Source organism: Sceloporus occidentalis, unplaced genomic scaffold (genome assembly GCF_023333645.1).
Source record: "Sceloporus occidentalis isolate IW3139 unplaced genomic scaffold, rSceOcc1.0.p SCAF_3, whole genome shotgun sequence".
NCBI lineage: Eukaryota > Metazoa > Chordata > Lepidosauria > Squamata > Phrynosomatidae > Sceloporus > Sceloporus occidentalis.
This window is the reverse complement of record NW_028316983.1, coordinates 9,064,282-9,084,993: the sequence shown is the minus strand read 5'-3', so window position 1 is coordinate 9,084,993 and position 20,712 is coordinate 9,064,282. Positions and strand designations below refer to the sequence as shown.

General features: G+C 39.7%; 1 protein-coding gene across 2 annotated transcripts in view; it reads right to left on the bottom strand.

The window, feature by feature from the left end:
• EEF1A2 (eukaryotic translation elongation factor 1 alpha 2) overlaps positions 1-17,978 on the bottom strand; it is a 43,964-nt gene extending 25,986 nt beyond the window's left edge. The window contains exons 1-2 of one of the 2 annotated variants that reach the window (XM_089513612.1): positions 17,874-17,978; positions 13,502-13,729 (exon numbers count right to left, since the gene is read on the bottom strand). In XM_089513612.1, the coding sequence (XP_089369738.1) occupies positions 13,502-13,645 (144 nt within the window). In that variant the 5' untranslated portion in view covers positions 13,646-13,729; positions 17,874-17,978. The remainder of the gene's footprint in view (positions 1-13,501; positions 13,730-17,873) is intronic. The other variant, XM_089513613.1, reaches the window with a different exon arrangement.
• Positions 17,979-20,712: the final 2,734 nt, after the last annotated feature.

Below are 20,712 nucleotides of genomic sequence, written 5' to 3'. Positions count from 1 at the left end.
TGCAATTCAAAGAAGAAAAAGGGCAAGAAAAGGAAGACACTATTTTCACTGGAGATTCTCCCATCCATTGTTGTAGACTTCTAAACAGAGATCAGATGGCTACTTTTGAGGGATGCTTTCGTGATGGATTCCTGCACCAGAAGGCATTAGACTAAATGACCCTGAGGAGGCCTTCCAACTCTATGATCTGAAGAAGGCATAGAAGAGGAGGCGGCGGCAGCGGAGGAGGGAAATGACAAGCCCCATCAGCTCCAATAAACAGGGTTAATGGGTCAGGGATGACAGAAGATATATTCCAACACATCTAGATAGCAGCAGGTTGGGAAACACTGGCACAAACTATCATCCAACAAAAAATTCTGTAGGACTATTCCATCTTTCATTCCTTAACAGATTTTCTTTGATTTTAAAAATTACAGAAGTATTGGGAAGACATGAGAGGGGCATTAGTAAACCTACCCACTTTAAATCCATGAAGAAGAAAAGGTAATTACAGTACTGTGCATTATAAAACCATTGCTTGGAAGCACTAAACCAGGAGTTGGCAACCTATGGTCCTCCAGATGTTGTGGACTAAAATTCCCATCATCCATCACCATTACCTATGCAGGCTGCGGAATATGCAATTTGCAACACAGCAACATCTGGAGGTCTTCCCGTTTCCTAACTAGAGTCTGCAGCCTAGAAAACAATACTATCAATACTATCTGTAGAGTCACAGATGAGGCATATAATCTTTTGCAGTTCAGTCATTTGCAAATCTGTTACCTTGAGTAGAACCGTCCACATTCATTTGTCTGCCAGAAAAATTCACGAGCTGCTGCCACAGAACAGTACATCTGGTATCCCATCGTACATGCCTGGTCTACTGAAACTCATCATCATTTTCTGCAAAACAGAGCTGAAAGAACATGCCTTCCCTCTTCACAGCCCTATCTGCAGGCTATGAAAGTAAATCTAGGCCAATTTGGGGAGTAGGGCTACTGAGGAGCAATTCTGTTTTTTCTTAATCCAAAACCCCTATAACAAAACTATGTGGTCATACAGCATTTCTGCCATGGGGCATTTGGAAAAGGAAAATGTTGATATTCTCGATATTCTCACCACCATTTTATCATCAACCCAGCTCTCCACTTTCAGTTCAGTTCTCATACACACTCCAGAATATACCCAATGTGGCTGCACATCCAGGCTGTTACCTTTTTAGACTGAACCCTCAGAATCCATCAGTTAGCATAGCAAAAACTAGGGTGTTCTGCAAGTCATTTTGTTGTTACTGTTTGCCTTCAAGTCATTTCCAACTTGGTGGTGTGTATGCCTTCAAGTCGTTTCCGATTTACGGCAACCCTATCATAGGGTTTTCTTGGCAGGATTTGTTCACAGAAGGCCATGGCCTTCCTCTGAGGCTGAGAGAGTGTGACATGCCCAAGATCACCCAATGAGTTTCATGGCAGAGTGGGGAATCAAACCCTGGTCTCCAGCGTCTTAGTCCAACACTCAAACCACTATGCCACACTGGCTCTCCATTTCCAACTTATAGCAACCTTAAGGCAAGCTAACCATGGAATTTTCTTGGGAAGATTTATGCAGAGGCAGTTTGCAATTGCGTTCTTCTGAGAATGAAAGATTGTGAATTGCCCAAGGTCACCCTGTGGATTTACGTGGCTGAGCAGATTCTAACTATGAACTCTCCAGTTCCTATTCCAATGTAAACCACTACATTGCAAGTCCAATTGCAAGACTGTGAGTCCAATGCAAACCACTAATGTTGGCAATGCAAGATACCCATTCAAAAAAGTCATGTTTTAAAGCTCTGCTGCACACTGCATGAGACTGCTAATGGCAGACCTAACATTTATCAAATAATACTGTCAGCCACTGGTGATCTTATCAGAGAATCCCATGTAAATTTTTGAGGAAGTACAAGTTGATTCTCCCTTATCTAAAATACTTGGGACCAGCAGCTTTGGATTTTAGGATATCTGCATTTGTATATACATTCATAATAACATATCTTGGAGATGAGACCCAAGTATAAGCACAAAATTCATTTATGTTTCATATACTCTTACATATTTCATATACTCTTATTGTGTAAGTTTACACAGTATTTTAATTTTCCTCCCTGAAACTAAATTTGTGTACACTGAACCATCAGAAAGCTGCCACTATCTTGGCCACCCATGAAAAAGTTTTGGGTTTTGGAATATTTTGGATTTTGGAATTCCAGATAAGGGAGCCTCGGCCTGAACAGCATTTTTTCTAGAATACACTTGAAAAAACAACAGCGAACAACACAGGAGGCTGCCACCAGAGATAAAACCGATGCAGGTGACCCTTCATGCCATCCTAGTTCATATGTATAACTATTTTAATTGAGCCCATTTAAAATCATTTGCTATTTTATGCATTGTGGTTTCAAAGCTAGAAAAGAACCCTCTCTGGGAAAAGGAACAACAAATAATAATAGAGGCTTAAGCAGATAGAAAGGCTTCAGGAAAAGAGAGAGAAGATTGAAAGGATGAGACCCTCAGCCCCTCCTTCTTCATTTCAATGAATTTAATTGTATTGCTCTTTTAACATTGTGAGCTAACCTTGATCTCAGTTCCTGGAAAAGAGCAATCAATCAATCAATCAATCAATCAATCAATCAATAGAATTTCCCCAAATCTTTTCACCCTGCTTAGCTGCTCATCTGATGTTCCCTGAAGATCAAAGCATACAAATATTATTGGAGACAGTATGGAGACTGGTGTCCAGGTAGGAGAGCTGCCACATTGCAGTTTTTTATTTTATTTTTGTATCATCTCTCAGCCCAGAAGGGCTCCTGAGGACAAAAAAACCCCAAACAGATCAGTACAAAGACAAACATTTTTAAATATGTTTAAAAATACTCTTTAAACAATTCCTAAAAGCAGTCTAATAATAATCCTAGAATCCAGTTTTGAAACAGTTAAAACAGCAATTTCAAGCAATCTCCCTAAGACGGCTGCATCCCTAAATGACTGAGTAATGTGAAACCAATCTAACCAAATGTTCTTTCAAATATACTTCATTTCTGTCATCCTCTCTATCATTTACTATTGAAGACAGACAACTGTGGCTCTTCAGATTTATTTATTTATTTTAGCCTGCAATTTCCATAATACCTAACCACTGGCAATGCTAGCTAAGGCTGATGAGAGTTGCAGGGCAGAAAGAGCATCTGGAGGACCAGTCAATGGTGGGAGTTGCAGTTCAGCAATTTCTGAAAGGCCACCTTTTGCCCACCTATGCTGAGGATGACCAGATGTCATAACCAAAAAGGATGACAAGGCATTGCAACACGTAAGACATTGTAGAAAAACGTAGGACATTACAAAATAAAAGCTAAAAACACAAATAGAAATATAGATTCATGCTTCTTAGTTATGTTCAAACAGAAGGAGATTTTCACATTCCTCCTGTGCAGAAGATTGAAATATTGGACATGTGACTGAAAAGGAGGATATCTGGTCACCCTGCCTATGCCATATATATCCAGAACCAAACTCTAGTGGTTTTCAGTCTCTGGTCCTCCAGGAGTTTTGGACTTCAACTCTCAGAAGCCCCAGCCAATAGTCAGGAATTGGGGCAGGGGATGAAACCCGAAACATCTGTAGGAGCAAAGATTGAGAAAGATTGAGAAGATTCCTAGAACTCCTAGAACCTGACATCTGTGACCGATGGAGCATGTGCTGATTCTGTATAATGAGTTATCATCTTGACTAGAATAAAATATCACAAAGTTATTAAATATCACATGTGAAAAATCAATGATAAGAAACATTTGCTCAGGACTAAGTGCCTTGACCAAAGTCAACCTTATTCCAATACGTACTGTCCACTATCCAATATTACTATCTAAGAGTTTGGATTTTAATGGGAACTATAAAACCAGGAAATACAGTTGCCCCCATGCACATTTGCGGCTTTGACTTTTGCAGCTTTGATTAATTACTATTATTATTATTTTCTTACATCCCACCTTTCTCCCAATATAGGGACTCAAGGCGGTGACTTGATTAATATATTTGATTAATATGTTCTCTCTAGGAATCTCTAAGTCTTCCAGTGCAACTTTGCTGACCATAGAATTGGACCTAAAAGACCTACAGATTACTAGAGAAAACACTTTTCTAAGCATTTGTAGATTCCCCAGCGTGAGTTTATGGTCAACATCTGGCAGATATTAACCGTGAAGATATGCTAGAGGATTTGGAGACTCCTAGAGAGGTGCTCTCTCAGGCAAAAAAAAATCAATGTGTTTTAATTTGTGATTTTCCCACTTTCACGAGGGAGTTCTCTGCCTGAGAATTCTAAATACCCCTCCTTAAAACTGCAAATCCCAGAATGCAACAGGAGGCAGCTAGAGCAGTTAAAGTGGAATAGTAGCACTATAAGAGTATAGTGTGATAAACACCCAGGGATTTAGTATGTTCTGTTCATGCTAAAATCACTAGGCAGGGTATTTTATGGATTTTAGGCCTTAACTTTGAGCATATATGATTTATGTTCAGGATCAGTTCCTTGGAATGGATTTCTTCTTTGACTTTGGTAGACCTAGTGTGAGAATTATAGCACTACCATTCCACTTTAACTGCCATGGCAACATCCTGTGGAATCCTGGGATTTGCAATGTACAATTTAAAACTCTCAGGCAGAAAGTTCTAGTGCCTCACCAAAATACATATCCCACCAAACCATAATTTAGTGGGACTTTGGTATCTGTTGGGGTTTTGTTCCAGGACCCGCCGTGGATACCAAAATCCGTGGATGCTCGAGTCCCATTGAATACAATGGCACAGTAAAATGGTGCCCCTTATATAAAATGGCAAAATCAAGGTTTGCTTTTTGGAATTTATATATGTTTTAAATATTTTCAAGCCGTGGATGCTTAAATCCATGGATTAAAAAATCTGTGGATATGGAGGGTCAACTGTACCATCCCAATTTGTCAGGGGCACCACCAATTAATCCTTTATTGTCCCATGTTTTCATTTGCTTTTAAAACGTCCCAGATTCTCTCTCCTCCTTCCTCTTTGTCCACAGCTTGTTTCAACTGCAGCAAAGTGAGTTCACTGTGCAAAAAGACTCTGCACTCAATTAATGGAGGAAGAGAAAGGAGTAGAATCTTGCTCTTCCCATTTGTCTCAGGCAAAAGCAACCCCTGCAGTCTCTGCTGGCTTGTGTTTTATTCCTCATCAATACCTTTTGCTGTCTTAACAGCACTCCAGAGGAGATGATCACACGGGGCTATAAAACGGGAGAAAAACGGAATGCTCCCATCATTACAGCACAATCACATGAAGATTTTCACATGACGTCATGCTCATCCATTACTTCTCCAATGAATAACCTGGAACTGTCCCATAACTTCTTATTAAAAGGGAAGCCAAGTTTGGCAATAGCGCTTCATAAAGGCATAGGAGCTAATAATGATGCATTTGCGCTATTGGGGAGGTTTTCCCAGACTGCACTTCAGCAGAGGCAATTCACTCTCATTGCTAGGATTGTTTTCAGAGTAGATTGCTTTGTTATTGTGAAGTATTGGGCACTACAGTCGGCTCTCCGTTTTTGCAAGGGATCTGTTCCAGACCCCCCTGCGAAAACAGAGACTTGCCAATATTCAAGCCCCATAGGCTTGAATAAGGCACATGCCCGCGAGGGGCATATGCATTGGAAATAACAGAAGTCACCCCACCGTGAATATTCAAAACCGTGGACCTCAAGTCCGTGAGAAAAGAGGAGCGACTGTATTTTATTTAAACTGTATATATATCATGTTGTTAAGTACAAACATTTTATTTTATTCTCTTTGGGACGGAACTATATTTTTCAGGCATGCGCAGCAGCGCAAGAGTGACACGTGTGCGAAACATCCAATCACGATATACTAACAATACAGCAACGCGATCAGGTTTGGTACGCGGAACATCACAACATTTAATGTTGTTATTACAACACAATTGTGCAACTGTGCAGAACTATAGATCGCTACAGCGCTATGCTTCCATTATCTTCCAATAGCACAACTATTGTGGAATCAGTCCTAGTGTCATAATCTCTATAGAAGATTACGTTAAATAATGGAGGATATGCTGAAGGATTCCAAAGGATGTTGCCACGGGATTCTGACTGTTGTCTCCTCTACTCACCCACTCTTTGCAAACAAACAAAAAATATAAATTAATTATAAATTAACAAATGTAATCACCTTATACAGTCTCTGCTCCCAACACAGCAAGGGGCACTACGTCGAACAAAACTGGTCTCCTTTCAAAGAAAATGGAACAAACTGAATTTTGCTGTATCACGCATCACTTGGAGGCAAATGACAACCCTCCATTTAGCATGCAGTACTCACACTCTTTCGCTCTCTCTCTCTCTCACACACACACACACACCCTTTTCAACCGGCTATATTCAATTACCCAAAGAAGCTTGCATTTTCTAGCTTAGCACAGTAATGCCTCTGTTACATGGTCTGATATTTCTAGATTTGGCTGGACATAAAGAGCAGTCAGATTGTGAAGGGCCACAAAGGATGGGTTTACAAAGGAAGAAGGAAAGAATAAGCCTTCCAAACTGTTGCTATCTCTGTTCTCAAAGCTAAAAATCCTCTTCCATTATCTTATTCTTTTAAAAAAAAAATCCTGGTTAAGGAACACCTTTGAAAAATCTTATGAAAGACAGCAGCCTCCATTTCCTACCAATGCAACTGAGTGAAAAGGAATACTCTCTATCCACAACCCAGCATTAGAAAATGGAGTCTGGAAGCACAGTCAATTGGCTATTAATAGCAAGTTCACATCCTTCTGCATATTCTGCTGTGCCAGTGAAGGTGGTACAAAAGGTCTCTGGCTGATTTAAAGAAACAGCAGATCGTTTTAGAAGAGATCAGATCTCACTGGCTTTCTTTTGCTGTACACCGAAAGGCAAACATATTAGATCAGATCATTGTTGGAAAACCTGCCCGCATTTCCTCTGACTGCATTTAACACTTTCAAAACTCCACCTTTAATTTATTTTTAGAAATATCAAGACAAGATATATATGAATATGTAATGAAAAAAGTCTCTTGTAATCAGTGCTGAATTTTTTTCTATTATTTTAATAATCCTGTTCATTTAGATATATTTAATACTTTCAAAAATTCCACCTTTAATTTATTTTTTGAAATACCTAGCTATCATGATGGAGGAGACAAGCCTGAATACGTAATGACAAAAAGGTCTCTTGCAATCAGTGCTGAATATTATCTTCTACTATTTTAAGAGTTCTGCCCTATTCATTTAGGTGTATTTGATACTATCAAAATTCCACCTTTAATTAATTTTTTAAAATATCTAGCTATCATGACGGTGGAGACAAGCCTGAATATATAGCCAAAAAAAGACTCTTGCAATCAGCGATGAACCATTTTTAGTACTATTTTAACAGTCCTATTAATTAAGGTGTGTAGTAAACATCATTTTGCAATCTGGAGAAGATAGGGAGTGCCAACAGCATGTGTAAAACCCACTTATAAAAGTACCCCATTAAAATATCTAATTTGAAGCAGTTAAAAAATTAAAAGGGGATGCTTCAACCTGAAACTACCTTAAACAGCCTTATTCTGCAAAAGCCAGTAGAGCACAAAAGTCTTTAAAATGTTCCCAAATTATCTTTTTCAGTGCCCCCATATAAAGGAAGTCTTCAGGATCCACACATGATTCATGAGCAAGCTCCCTATGCCTTTATTAGGTTGCTAGCTATATTCAACAGATCAGAACTCTAGATACACAATAAGTAGATTAACTGGACAAATAGGCATCACTTTTCTATATAGAAATGATGTCATTGTTAAACAAAGAGGAGAGCTGGTTACTAGGCATGTATCTAAGCAAGCAAGGTAAGACACAGCAAGGAAGCCACAAAAGGCAAGGTTGTCAGAAAAGAAAAGAAAAACACAGAGGAGATGAATAATAACAATAATAATACAGTGTATGATATTATTCCCAAAGTTCACAAGGGCAAAAGAGAATCAACAAAGCAAGTCCGCATTATGACAAATTCCGTCAAGGCTAAGGCATGGATCCAAACAGTCTGGGGACCAACAGCAATTTGCAATTTCAGCCATTAAGAATCTGTCTTGGAAATATTATATCAATTATCTTTTAGGAGCAGCAGCAAAGGTAGCATACCAAATTTACTGTGTTTCCTCTCTCAGTTCTTATATAAGAAGTCAGGCTGTGTGGGTATGATCAGTAACGGACAGGATTATGAAATGCCATTTCTATTTTCTATGCACAGAGACTTCTGCCAGGGCCTCCTTGGCGCGTAATGAGCAATTACAAGGCAAGGCAAAGAAATCAGAAGGGTTGCTACACATTTCATTATTATGTATTTTCTCAGTTGTTAACCAAAATGGAGACTGTAGTCAAAAAATCAGAAGACTTAGAAAGGGAGACATTAAGGAACTAGGGTAAGATCCTCAAAGTAAAGATGTATTAATAAACATCAAAATCAGAATCATCCAGACCACATCATTTCCAATTTCTATGTATGGGTGTGAAAGCTGGGACAGTGAAGAAAGCTGATAGGAAGAAAATCAACTCATATGAAATGTGGTACTGGAGGAGAGGTCTACAGATACCATGGACTGCCAAAAAGACAAATGAATGGATCAGAGCAAATCAAGCCTAAACTCTCACAAGAAACAAAGACAACTAAACTGTGGCTGTCATGCTTTGGACATATCATAAGACGACATGACTCATTGGGAAAAAACAATAATACAGGGAAAAGTGGAAGGCAGTAGGAAAAGAGGAAGACCACACTACAGGTGGATTGATACAAGCAAGGAAGCCATGGCTGCTCTGTTTGCAAGACCCAGAGGTCTCCCATTAACAGGAAAACCATATGTCAAAGTTGGCCTGGTGACAAATAAGAACATCTTTATGTGGCTCTGCATATTCTGTTTAAAGCATAAATAAAAATTGTGCACCAAGAAAGGGTAAGTTCTGTGACCCATTTTACTTAATTTATTCTGACCTATTTTACTTAATTTATTCTGCTCCTGGGTAAAGCAAATACTTCTGCAGAAGAAATGATGATGTGCCCCTTTATCTCTAAAAGGCACCCTAATCCACTCCCTCTGGCCTCTGGGATTGCAAGAATCATTGCTGCCCACATTTTTCCATGCCTGTCTTAGCACCCTGAAGGGACAGAAACTTTCTATATTTCCAAAAGAAAACTCAGCTTCCTCAATTCTGAATATGCCTTCCAATTCCATTCCAATCACAGAGATCACATAGCTTGGTTATCATTTATGTGTGAGCACAAAAGGTATCTAATGGATGAGGAAAGGGGTGTTTCAGAGGTTAGTAGAGGTTTGAGAACATGGTTCCACCATACCCAAAGGAAATGGAAAGAAGCACACATTCGCTTCTGCCATCAGCCTGTGGATCATGGGCCAAAGGGAGTCGATACCCTCTGCTCTCAGAAAAGATATTGTGGCAAAAGGACAATCACACTGACGCCATCCATCAGTTGATGAAGGACTAGCTGCAACAAACTTTGCTTTTCTCCAGCTTGCCAGAAAGAATATTCCACTGTACCATCCAGTTGCCATGGGACTGGAGAAGCAAAAGGAAGTCTTGTCTATACATAAGACTAAGAACTACCAAACTGTGTGTTATGTGTGAGAACCAGAATAGAAGGCTAAGGGTTCAACTACTACAAGCTTCTTGTTGTTGTTGTGTACCTGCAAGTAATTCCTGACTTAAAGCAACCCTAAAGAAAACCTATCATGAGATTTTATTGAAAAGATTTGTTCAGAGGCGGTTTGCCATTGCTGTCTCTTGAGGCTGAGAGTATGTGACTTGGCCAAGGTCACCCAGGGGTTTCATAACACTAACTCTCACAACCTACTTCTGGTAAATGGAATTTGATTGAAAGGCCACTTATAAATAAATAAACCCTCATTTACAATTCATACAGCTCATTTGATCCCACAAGCAATTTACAATTTATACTGGGATTGCTCGTTCAATAACCCTAGAAGGAAGGTCAAAGTGTGTTAACAAAGCTTTGGGTGGTCTAAGTTTTTTCTAGAATTTTATTTTCGAAGCTGTAAACAGGATCTCCACGATAAGGCTGCCATAAGTTGGAAAAGACCTGAAGGCACACAACTGATGAGTCTCAAACTTGCATTACAAGATTCCATGTTCAGGACCTCCAAATATTCATTCAACCATAGGATTTATATCCCACCTTTCTCCCAGGGTCTCAATGTGGCTACTGAGGCAAAAACAAATCCACAATGTCATTCCAACTCTTGGTTAAGAACACAAAAAAGGCATTTGAAGATCATACCAAGGTCTAGCCTTCCCCAATATGGTCCTCTCTAGGCATGCTAGACTACAACTTCTGTAACCCCTAACATTACCAAAGGCCATGCTGGATAGGGATGATAAAGAGCTATAACCCAATACATCAGGAGGGTACCATGTCAGGGAGATATGAACTGGTCTGTCATTTCTTGTAAGAATCTCTGCGCAAAGTAGCAGACCCAAGGTGCTCCACTGAAAACCAGCAAGTGCCCACTACCAAAACCTGAGATACATCAGATTATTTATTATTACAGACATAGCACCTTAAAATTGCATGGAGTTTGTGAAGTACAAAAAAGGTAGGTCTCTGTCCCAAGAAGCCACGAAAAATAAACTTTACTATGTGCAACTAAGCAAGCTGTCAGGTTCTCTAGAACACCTTTATTTAGGCTGGATGTTGAGCAAAATCAAGGGGGAGGAAAAAGCTGGTCATGACTCAACAGCCACAAAATGTCTCATTTGCAGAGTAGCTTTCATTTCCCTTTATAATTACTGAACAAGAGGATTTCTAATTGATCAGCATCCAATGTCCAAGGAATGATTTAGAAGGAAGGAAGGAAGGAAGGAAGACACCTATATGGCCAGGTTGCTGAATCTTCAAGGCTCTGGCAGGGAAGATGTAGGTGTGGCCATTTTGAAATATTTCTTACTGTTTTCAGTCCATAGGTTAACATCTGAAGCAAGGACATATAGATCACAGTGGTTATTTACTTGACTAAGAGAAAAATGCATTATGATTTTGTTTCTAGAAAGAAGTCGCTGTGACATTCCACATGCCCTGATTGCAAAATGTCAGGCTGCTCATTCAGACATCTTGAGCAACTGATCATTCATAGCTTTCCAGAAGCTTTGATATTTTTCACAATTTTTTATATGGAATATCCAGCACCCTCACAAAACCACCATCCCCTGATTTCATAATATAATGTCATGATGGCTGATGCAGCTTTAAACCAGTTTAAATTTGAAGCACAGATATGCCCAATTTACAGTATTTGATATGGCTAACACAAGCTACAGCAAGTTCCAGCTTGCATGGCACACCCTGTCTCAAAGAACAGACTTATTGATGTGGACCTACTGATATACACCCAAAGGAAACAAATATAATAATGATACTGAAACTGTCACATTATCTGCATGCAGATGTTTTAGTTTCATTTGCATCTTGCTTACCACCTTTCCTTTCCCTTCTATTCCTTTATCTAGCCTTCCACAATCTGATGCACTACTGATATTTTGTACTAAACTTCCCATCTGCCCTAGCTAACATTGTCAATTGTGAAGGGTCATGAAAATTGAATTGCAAAATATTTGGATGGCTATCAGTTTTGGGAGAGGCTGTAACTTCATCTGCCATTCATCACACTCCCCATCTGTACTCTTGTTCATCAAATGCATGATCATCTGATTGTTAACCAACAGTGAATAGCTAACTGTTTGTAGACTAACAGATACTAATCCTCAACTCTTAAGGGCATATCCAATGGACTCCCTAGGCTGAAAGGGAAATTTGGCCTGCTACGGAACTACTACATAGTGCCAAGCAACCACCAGAAAGAGTATTTCTAATAATGAGCACTGGGCTAGTCTGGAATGAGATCAACATCAACCATGTAGGGTGCCTTTTATAAAGTGTAAAATGGAGGAACAGAGGTTTAGGGCAGCAGCTTTTATTCCAACACAACAGGCCAGCATCCCCAGAAGCTACTTTAGTATTGGAATAGCAGCTAAGAGATTCTGGGAATAGTTAACCAAAGAAGTAATTTTCCAAGCACTGCAGATAGGACCTTACTTATGAATTGCCTGACTCCAGTGTTCAGAACGTACACATTGCCTTTGTTATATGGACTTAACAAAATTTCCTTGCAGGAGATGGTATAGATGGTTGCCTTATTCATGCTCAGGATTTGACCCATCAACACATGTGGGATTGAGGAATACTCCCTAGATCATGGATGGCCAAAGTGCAGGCCTCCATACCTTGCTGCTGCTGTTCTATGCCTTCAAGTTGTGGTTGTGTGCCTACAATGAGTCAAGTGTTTCATCCATCTAGCTCAGTATTGTCTATGCTGACTGACCACAATTCTGCAGGGAGAATTTCCCATCTTCTATCAGATCAGAGATGTTATGGACGGAAACTAGGATATTTTTCATACAAAGCACATTTGTCACACAAAGAGATGAATTTGACCTTATGGTCTTTCCAAACAGTTAATCAGATGTGTCACCAGGTACAGGCTTCAGTTTGGTGAGAATCCAAGCTTTATTGAAAGAAGGAAGGAAGGAAGGAAGGAAGGAAGGAAGGAAGGAAGGAAGGAAGGAGCAAGCCTCTAGTCTTTGTAAGTGCAAAAATATTCTAGGAAGACCAAAACCTGCTGGAAATTGTCAGATTCTTGGTGAATAGAAATAGGGTTTTGTGATATCTTAGATATGATTAGCAAAATTAAAATGTTAAAAAATGGAAAGAAATGTAAAATAAATAATGCAATAAAAAAGAAATATATTTTTTTTTCAGTAGCTAAGAGGAACACATTACTACAAGCATCAGTTGCAAAAGCAGGGTGGTTTCCCAATTCCAAGATCAAAGGGTCCATTGCTTTGAAACTCAACCCCACTAGCTGTTCTAACACTAGGAGGCTGGTCTTACAATCGCACCTAACCCACAGTTAGACTATACAGGTGCTTACACAAACAAAAGATCTGGAACCATAAACAGGTATATTATCACCATAAATACAACACATCCCATGCAGGTGTGTCTGACAGATCAGAAGAAAGATGAAGAGCTGATTTGAATGTGGCCTATCAGATACTGATTAGGAAAGAAGAAGGAAAAGATGGATGGATGGATGGAAGGAAGGAAGGAAGGAAGGAAGGAAGGAAGGAAGGAAGGAGAGAGAGAAAATGTGTGACAGACTAGGGAAAGAATATCATGGAGTCAGAGGGAAAACAAGGGAGATCATCTGCACCAGAGAATTTTCTAGACCTGGGAGGTTGCTTACAGAAGGATCAGTGCATTTTCATCTTTCATTTTCCATGCCAGAGAGGAAAAAGAAGGTCAAACCTGAAGGTCAAATTCTTTATGTGTGCATGCACAGGCTTACCTCTGCAGCTTCCTTCTCAAATTTCTCAATGGTCCTTTTGTCAATCCCTCCACACTTGTAGATCAGATGGCCAGTGGTGGTAGATTTTCCAGAGTCCACATGTCCAATGACAACAATGTTGATATGGGTCTTCTCCTTCCCCATGTTTCCTCTCGATCTGGGCTTGTGCTTAGCAGTAGCTAAAGGGATGGAAAACTGAGCAGCAGCAGCTGCGACCGGAGGAGGCTGCTGCAAAGGAGAGGGCAAAAGAGGAGGAGGAGATCAGAGGTGTCGCCAAGAGCAACAAGAACACAACACAACACGCCATCCGCACAACCCAGAGCCCTTCCACCTTCTTGTCCCATAGACACTATATCTGGGTTTCCCTGTAATGCCCTTAAGCCTGGACTTTAGGCATTAGATCTTTCCCTGGATAACAGCAGGTCGAATGTAGGGCAGACAGAAGGATTTTCTGTCTGCAATTGATTTTGTTCATTTATTCTGAACACCGATACAATTGCCCCCTTCATCCAGGAAAAAGTGTTCAAGAACAAATATTCAACACTTTTTGAAAGACAAAACAGAACACACAAACATAAACACGGAACTTAAAAATTACACTATTTTAATCAATTACAAAAATGTATTTTCCCCCAGATGCCTGGGCAAATAGATTTTAAATTGGCACTGAAAAAAATACAAGGTTAGTGTTCGAAGTACTTCCCTTAGGAGGATATTCTAAAATCAGGGAGCTGTCATAGAAAAGACCCAATTTTTGTGGATTTTTTAAAACAAATTCTTAGCAAAATAGCCTGACTATCTTAATATCTGGGCAGGTTAATATGGGAGAAGGCCTTCTATGGGCCTCAAGCTGTTTGGGGTTTTAAACAGAAGCAAAGGCACACTGAATTGAGTTTGAGAGCAGATAAGCAGCCATTGCAGCTTTTTGAGAACGGATGTAACATGGCTCCAATCTAAGCAAACCAGCCAGGATGCTACAGGAAAATGTCGGAGCTTCAGAACCATTTTCAAGGGCAAACCTTAACACATTAATCCAAAACACGGAGTCGATGGGAGAAACCTGCCAAGAAAGGAACCTGTATTTCTGAAATTCCTACAATCTGCTTCACAGCTCTCTAATGTCCACCTTGCAGGTGGCTATGTTGACCATCAAGTTGCCAATCAATAATAATAACAATAAATTGTGTCACCTCTTTTCTATCCAAAACTGAAAAACAAAAACCCTATTTTTAGAGCTGGAAACCTTATGATTCATAGGTGTCTCACCCCGCCCAAGTAGTCAGCTGCTCTCTTTACTCTTAAAGGGAGAGGGTGTTTTATAGGATCACACTTTCACCCTAAAAAGCAGTTGTGTCTGTCTTTTAAAAAAAATCTCAGGCATTTCATCAAGTCTCCTCCATTCTACTCTATAACAGGCATTATTTTCTAAGCAATAAAAACATAAAGGTTTTCTTTTTCCTTTTCCTATGCAATACTCAAATCTACCTTAGGAATTTCCCAGCAAGCTGGTCTTCAAAAAGGGACAATATGGGGTCCACAAATGGAAAGAGACAGAAATAGCTTCCCATGCTTTTCCCTGAACCAGCTGTGCCTAGAAGTTTCACGGTAGGGGAGGGATTTGGCTCCTGACCCCAAGATATAACATGGGCAGATATAGACATCGCATCAAAAGAGGCAAGGCATCTAGTGTACCAGCTATAAAATCTTCTTTTTATAAAATTACACTGCCTGTATTACACTCAAAGAGGGAACTGGTCATGATAACAAAACTCCATTTTGTGATTCTGTTCTAAAAGATGTCCCTTTAAGTGTGTTTATGTAGATGGATGGATAGATAGATAGATAGATAGATAGATGCAAACTAACACTGTGGTAAACCAATATAGTGTAAAATTGGTAGGTAGGTAGGTAGATGCCAACTAGTATAGTGGTAAAACCAATATAGTGTAAAATAGATAGATAGATAGATAGATAGATAGATAGATAGATAGATAGATAGATAGACAGACAGACAGACAGATGCAAACTAGCACAGTGGTAAAACCAATATAGTATAAAATAGATAGATGTAGATAGATAGATAGATAGATAGATAGATAGATGCAAACTAACACTGGGGTAAACCAATATAGTGTAAAATTGGTAGGTAGGTAGGTAGATGCCAACTAGTATAGTGGTAAAACCAATATAGTGTAAAATAGATAGATAGATAGATAGATAGATAGATAGATAGATAGATAGAAAACCAATAGATAGATAGATAGATAGATAGATAGATGCAAATTAATATCGTGGTAAATCAATTGATAAGATATAAAACCAATAGATAAATGATAGATGCAAACTAATATAGTGGTAAAAGCAATATACAGTGGACTCTTGTTATACGCTGAGATTTGGTTCCAAGATAATAATATAATGATATAATATAATATAATATATATAAATTATATAAATATAATATAAAATATAATATATATAATATAAATAATATAAAGATCCCACGTGGATAACAAAATCTGTGTATGCTCAAGTCCCATTAAATATAATGACATGGCAAAATGGTGTCCCTTATAAAAAATGGAAAATCAAGCTTTGATATTTGAAATTTATACTTTTTTTGAACATTTTCAAACCGTGGATGCTTGAATCCATGTATAAAAAAATCCGTGTATAAGAAGGGCCAACTGTAAAGTAGAGTAAAACCAATGGAATCAACCAAAATCTTGTGTCTTGCTTTACATTTAAGAGCAGCAAAACTGCTCTTCTCCTTCGGAAGCTAGGGCACATGAACCCATATAAAGGTTAAGATAAGAACCCCAATGTTGCCAACAGCACTCCAAAAATACTGTCATCATATTTATTCCTTTTCATATCATGCAAAGTTACCAAATGCAGGCAGGGAAAAGAAGCCAGCAAATCTGCTTCCAGAAGCCTCTCTAATCTGCATGCAAAGAAATCCCTGCTTCTTTCTGCTGCTCTTTATGAAGGACTTTTATCAGAGGGCTACCTTCAGTATGCCAATGGACATAATTTTATTTCAAAGGTTATTCAGACATTTTGAGGCCAGGGGACTAGAGGGAACCTCTTCCCTTGGGTCTTCATTATCTGCTGGCACCCACATGCCAGAGGTGCCCAGTGCCAAAGGCGCCCTCCCTGCCTGCCCCATCGCCTGGCCCTTCTGCCAGGGGCTATTTTTAAAACTCGAATGACCCAACCTGGACTATTTCTGGACTATTTCTTAGCTGGACGTGTCAATCTCTGGCAGAAGGGAAAGCATGCTTGGTTCAACTTAAATGCAAAAAAGCAAAGCTAGATCCTATTATTATTATTAACGCCCCCAACTTTTCATTCCTGATGCCAACCAGAATCACACAGCAAATGCAAAATCAAAGGTGAAATGGTTTGGTAAATAAATAAATATATCCATACACAAAAAACAAACAAACCCTAAATAAATAAACAATAAATATACAGTTTGGTCGATTTGGTTTTGGAAATCTACAAAATTGTATATTTATTTAGGGCTTTTTGTGGGTATGTTTGTTTGTTTGTTTGTTTGTTTGTTAGATTTCTATCTGGCCCTTCTCCCCAATGAGTCCCTAATGGGAGTGAAAGAGAGGGAAGGATAGAATAAGGTCAAATGGACCAGATTGCATAGAGAGAAAAAGTCTTTGCTTCAAAAGCAAAGATGATGTGTGTATGGGGGGGGGGTCTATTATGCAAATGCAAATGTAGACTTCTATTTTTATTTTTGGAGAGTCAAGCAACCTGGCCACAGATACACACACAACACACAACGGCCTGAAAGAGGTCTGACCCAGACCCCCAGAAAAGGTCCTGATGAGAGAGTCTGGACCATGCAAGGGCTTAACAGCATCAACCTGGCCTTGTGCCTCTTCTCCCTCTTTCAACCCACAACCACAATAAACACCTGCGCAACTTGGTGTGCGATTACAGATCAAGGATTTTTTTGGGAGGGAGGCTTGCAAAGGGGGGTCTATTCTTTCTCATGTAAAACAAATGAGTCTATTCTTCCTGAAGGTCTTATTTGCAGAAATACTGGGGGGGTGCATCTTTTGGGGGGGGGGGTTGGAAGCATTGCAACTGTGCCTGAGAGGCTCCCCCCTCTTTATCCCTTGGTGATGCATTTTGGTTTTTGCATTTTGCATTCCATTGCAAAAAAAAATGCTTTTGCAAAATGCAAAAGCCAAAATGCATCACCAAGGGATAAAGAGGGGGGAGCCTCTCAGGCACAGTTGCAATGCTTCCAAACCCATTTTTGGAAAGGATGCACACAAACACCCCCCCCCCCCAAATATCCCCGTCTCTAAGCGGGAGGCTCTTGGGGCAGGGGCTGCCCAGCTCTTACCGGCTGCTGAGATCTCAGGAGGCAGAGGCTGCCAGCTTCTGCTCGGGAGGCTTTATGGGGCCGGGAGGGGTCCACCTATGGACGGGGAAGGCGCAATGCAGTCCCTCCTTCTCTCTCTTTTCCCCTCCCTCCCTCCCTCCACACTACAGCATTGCGGTACAGAGAGAGAAGGAGGAGAGGGAAGGAGACAGAGGAGGAGGTGGAGGAGGAGAGAAGAGGAAGGCAACTAGGTGATGCAAGGATGGATGCTCCCAACTTGAAAGCCAGCTTCCTCCTTCTTTTAGGGCTGGCAGGGGTCCCTCCTTGTAAGGGATGCCCTTCTTGGGGGGGGGGGGGACTAGGAGGCATGTCCCCCGTAGGCCCCTTATTACAAGGGATGCCCCTGATTTGAGAGCCAGGAAGGTTGTCTCTTACAGGACTGGCAGGCTTCCTTTGTTATAAGGAATGCCCCTTATCTTAGTGTCAAAAATCTTTTGCCTCATGGGACTAACAGGTGTCCTTTATTATAAGGGATGCCCCTTATTTGAGAGTCTCTTATAGGTCTGGCAAGCATCCCTTATTATGAGGAGTGCCCCATATCTTAGTGCCAAAAATCTTAGTGCCTCATGGGACCAGCAGGTGTCCTTTATTATAAGGGATGTCCCTTATTTGCAGGCCAGGAAGATTTCCCATTATAGGACTGGGCATCCTATAATGCCCAGTCTATATAATGCCCTTACTCTACAGGATGCCCTGTATTTATTTGCAGGAAGGAAGCTTGCGGGGCCAGGAAGCTTTATTATAAGGGATGCCCTTTATTTGAGCACCAGGAAGCTTTCCACTTATAGGATTGGAAGGTCTCCCTTACTGTAAGGAATGGCCCTTATCTCAGGGCTAGAAAGTTTGTTCCTCATAGGAGTTGTACTTTTTTATAAGTGATGCCCCTTATTGGGAGAGCCAGAATCCTGCCCCCTGATGGAGCTGGCAAGTGTTCTTTGTTATAAGGGATGCCCCATATTTGAGCACCAAAAAGATGGTTCCTTATAGGACTGATTGGTGTCCCTTATTATAAGGGATACCATTTATCTGCATCCCAGGAAGCTCATCACATACATGACAGACACGTGTCCCTTATAATAAGGGATGCCCTTTATTTGGGGTTTAGGGAGTTTCTTCCCTATAGGCACATCCCTTATTATAAGGCAATCCCCTATTTAAGGGTTTGAAAGCTTTTATATAGACTGAACAATATACCCCAAAAAACCCACCATATTTTGGGTGTCAATCCATCATAAAGACAGATGTAATTATGAAGGCAGACAGTACCCCCCTCCTGGCCATGGAAAATGATTGGGTGACCTTAGACAAGTCACACTCTCTCAGCCTCAGAGGAAGACAAGGGCAAACCTCTCTGAACAATCTTGCCAAGAAAATCCAGCGACAGGGTCACCATAAATCGGAAATGACTTGAAGTCACACAACAACAACAATACATAAAGTTTCAGGATGATGTAAATTAATTCACTTGGTATTTAAGTAGAACAGAAACTTGTTTGCTGCTTCCTGATTGTCAACTCTGCATGCCATGGATTGTGACTGTCCCTTATTGCTCTTTTGAAAATCTGGCAGAAGGGTGACATAGAAAAGCAGAAACAGGATGCTCTGAGAATCTCTGTTGCTGCTGCAATTATTAATAATCATTTATTAGCAATCAGTTCACATGGCTCAGTCAATTAAACCCACTTCAGATCCTTTTAACCAGATGCAAAAACATCAAAGGGATTTCAGTTAGCTAATAGTTTACATTGATCAATCAATTAAAGCTGCTTAACTGCTATTGTTCTTTTGCTACAACCTAGTTAAAGGGACTTGAACTAACTCAAATCCAAGTTCATTCACTTCATCCCTTTAACCAGATTGCACTGATTATTATTGTTGTTATTGTTGTTATATTTTAGCTCCATTAAGGATATTTCAGTTAATCATGGTCCACATCAACCAGTCAATTAAACCCTTAAACCCTTTTTTGTATTGTTGTTCTTCTTATTATTATTATTTTGCTAAAAACAAGTAAAACAATTTGAACTGGTCCAAATACACATTGATCATTCACTCAAAATCCCTTTAACCAGGTTGTAGAAAATAGCATATTATTAATATTAGGGGCCTGAATACCCTAAAGGCACCAGATCTTGCCTAATCTTGAAAGCTAAGCAGGATCAGCCCTGGTTAGTATTTGAATGGGAGACTGCCAACACATACCAGGTGCAATAGGCTCTATTTCGGCAGAAAGAATTGGCCAAACCCTTCAGAGTATTCCTTGACTAAGAAGACTCTGTGAAATTTATGGGGTCACTATAAGTCGACAGGTGACTTGAAGGCATGCACACCCGAAGTATTAATATTAGTATTTTGCTGCAGTCTCATTAAAATCCATAATCCATATTGATCAGTTACTTCAAAACCATTTAACAAGGTAATACAGTAGCAATAAATTAGCAATAGCCATAGCAAGTACATTTCTATACCACTTAACAATGTACTAAAAATTAAAATCATGACGATGATGAAGATGAATTAATTGCTGAAACCCAATTAAAGGGATTTGAAATGACCCTAAGCCACATTGACCATTCACTTCAAATCCCTTTTAATGAGGTAGCAGCAGTTTTTAATAATAACAATAATCATTGTTCATTATTTGCTACAACCCATTTAAAGGGATTTGAATTGCCTGTGCTGTGTAGACTTTAATAAATAAATAATAAAAATAAAACTTTTATTTATATACCGCCCTTCCATTGATCAGGGCGGTGAACAACATGATAAAAACAATACATACATAAGACAAATTAAAACA